General features: G+C 40.1%; 1 protein-coding gene across 1 annotated transcript; it reads right to left on the bottom strand.

Annotated features, from left to right (window-relative positions):
* Positions 1-573: 573 nt before the first annotated feature.
* Positions 574-1647, bottom strand: LOC118831351 (calmodulin-1-like). Its single transcript, XM_036738667.1, has one exon. It carries the CDS (start codon positions 1397-1399, stop codon positions 950-952), a length of 450 nt encoding a protein of 149 aa, XP_036594562.1. The 5' UTR covers positions 1400-1647; the 3' UTR covers positions 574-949.
* Positions 1648-2986: the final 1339 nt, after the last annotated feature.

The raw sequence follows: 2986 nt of genomic DNA, 5'->3' as shown, positions 1-2986 counted from the left end.
TCCTTACTTTCTTTCTTTCTTTCTTGTTTATTTTTTTTAAGTTAATGGTCTTTTATTGGAAAAAAAAAAGACTAGCATTTACAACTTGGAATGGACATAAACTGTAATATCTTGAACAGCGATGTTGATAGTTGTGCTGAAGTCCACAGCCTACTCTGCCGGCTCCAAGTCATGGTACAGAAGGTTTTAAAAATAGAGAGTCCAAAGATGCTCCCTTGGTGAAGGTTTCTTTTCAAAAATTTTGTGTGAACGGTAACAGCCTGACATCCGTTTCATTATAGTGCAGTGCACACAATGCTAAACCAATAGAAACACAGACATGCCATCCAGAGTTTGAGATCACCATTAGGGTTTGGAGCACACTTAAGTACAGAAGAACCACTGTTAGGGCTACATCTTGAAATTCTGCATCCTTCAACCATTTTGCTGCATACCATCCTGAGGTAAACCAATTTTACTTTATTGTATTGACTTTTTTTTTTAAAAGTAAACCAGCTAGGACAATTTATACTAACAAATTGAACTAGATAACCCACGTGGGTAACATTTTTTAATTTTCTTTTTTTGTTTTTCTTTTTTTTTCTTTTTTTAATACAAATGTCTGACTGTGCTCAATTGTCAAGCTGCATGCATGAAAAACTGGCCAGCCCAGTGTCATAATCATTAGCAAATGTAACTTGAAGGAGAGTCCACTAAGTGCTTCCTTATCATTTAAGGTAGTAGTACAAGTACTTATATTGTAAAACTCATGTGTTAATTGGATCTTTTGGGGACAGGACCACCAACAAATACATGCAGATTTTTTTTTTTTTGTGGACAGAAGGTACTTTTGACATTCAGTTTTGCTATACAGAAACAGAATGAATAAATGAACTTTTTTTTTTTGCAAGAGGTAAGTAAAAGATTCAATTTGATTCATCTAGAGGGGGGAAAAGGTGAGAGGAGGTATTCATTTTGCAGTCATCATTTGTACGAATTCTTCATAGTTGACTTGTCCATCTCCATCAATATCTGCTTCTCTGATCATTTCGTCTACTTCTTCATCTGTTAGTTTTTCTCCTAAGTTTGTCATTACATGATGTAGTTCTGCCGCACTGATGTAGCCATTGCCATCCTTGTCAAAGACTCGGAATGCCTCACGGATTTCTTCTTCACTGTCTGTATCTTTCATTTTTCTAGCCATCATGGTCAAAAATTCAGGAAAGTCAATAGTGCCGTTACCATCAGCATCCACCTCATTGATCATATCCTGTAATTCTGCTTCTGTTGGATTTTGACCCAATGACCTCATGACAGTTCCAAGTTCTTTTGTCGTGATGGTGCCATCGCCATCTTTGTCAAATAGGAAGAAGGCTTCCTTGAATTCAGCAATCTGCTCCTCGGTCAGCTGATCAGCCATTGTGTGCGAGAGGGGAGAGAGGAAGGAAGCAACGAGCGAGATTGCTGATGCCGCTTCGGTGGGGAGTCCGCTGCACTGACGCTGTGACCCCCGGCCCTGCGGCAGCTCCGGCCTCCGATGGTGCTCACGAGGCTGTTGTAGCTGCTCTAGCTACCACCGCTGCTGCTGCTGCTGCTACTACAGCCGCCACCGACGCCCGAGTAACGGAGCCGCCTCCTGCAAGCCACTTCCCACTGCAAGCGCTGGAGGTGTCCTTTCTTGTTTATTTTGAGGTTAGATTTATCAAGTTCAGAGAGGGGGAGGTTGAGGTCCTCCACTATTATAGTTTTGCTGTCTGTTTCTTCCTGTAACTCCCTTACCTTCTCTAAGAATTTGCATGCTATACCACTTGGTGCTTATATGTTAAATAATGATATTGCTTCATTGTTTATGGTGCCTTTTAGCAGGATATAGTGTCCTTCCTTATCTCTTTTAATTAGATCTATCTTTGCTTTTGCTTTATCTGAGATTAGGATTGCTATCCCTGCTTTTTTTACTTTAGCTGAAGCACAATATATTCTACTCCAGCCTTTTACCTTTACCCTGTGTGTATCCCCCTGTTTCAAATGTATTTCTTGTAAACAACATATTGTAGGATTATGGTTTTTAACCCATTCTGCTATCCACCTGTGTTTTATGGGAGAGTCCATCTCATTCACATTCATAGTTAAGATTACTATCTGTGTCTTTTTCTCCATCCTATTTCCCCCATTTATGCTTTTCATTTCTCCCTTCCACCTTCCACTCCTCAAAAGAGTTTTGCTTTTGACCACCACCTTTCTCAGTTTACCCTCCCTCTTGATTCCCCTCCCTTATCTGTGTTGGCAACCAAAATGGACTCTTAGCACTCAGTTCAACCAAATGCCCTTGAAGAGTTCGGCCTTTGTTTCCTTGATTAGATTGGGATTTCTTGGTGACCTCCTTGCCTCAGGGGAGGGCCTAGTTTACATGGGTTTGAGTGGCATGTTTGGGACATCAGAGGCTTTTTATGTCTCTCTTGAGTTTTGTGTTTGAAGATCAAATTTTCCATTGAGTTCTGGCCTTTTTATCAGTAAGGTCTGGAATTTGCTTATTTTGTTGAAAGTCCATCTCCTTGCCTGGAAAATTATGCTCAGTTTTGCTGGGTAGTTGATCCTTCGTTGTAGTCCAAGATCCTTTGCTTTTTGGAATATCATATTCCAATTTCTTCTGTCATTTAAGGTAGAAGCTGAAAGATCCTGTGTGATCCTGACTGTAGTTCCATGATATTTGAATTGTTTCTTTCAAGCTGCTTGAATATTTTCTCCTTGACCTGGTAGTTCTGGAATTTGGCTATAATATTTCTTAGAGTTTTCAATTTGGGATCTCTTTCAGGGGCTGATTGGCGGATTCTTTCAATGATGATTTTATCCTCTGGTTCTAGGACCTCAGGGCAGTTTTCCTTAAGGATTTCTTGGAAGATACTGTCCCGGCTCTTCTTTTCATCATGGCTTTCAGGTAGACCAATAATTCTTAGATTGTCTCTCCTGGATGTATTTTCCAGGTCAGTTGTTTTTCCAATTATATGCT

This window comes from Trichosurus vulpecula, chromosome 9 (assembly GCF_011100635.1).
Source record: "Trichosurus vulpecula isolate mTriVul1 chromosome 9, mTriVul1.pri, whole genome shotgun sequence".
In the NCBI taxonomy this organism is placed as follows: domain Eukaryota; kingdom Metazoa; phylum Chordata; class Mammalia; order Diprotodontia; family Phalangeridae; genus Trichosurus; species Trichosurus vulpecula.
The sequence above is the reverse complement of the archived record's forward strand: the minus strand, read 5'-3'. Positions and strand labels throughout refer to the sequence as shown.

Bases quoted from the DNA above. Each gene is read 5' to 3' on its own strand.
- LOC118831351 (XM_036738667.1), bottom strand. From the start codon at position 1,399: ATGGCTGATCAGCTGACCGAGGAGCAGATTGCTGAATTCAAGGAAGCC.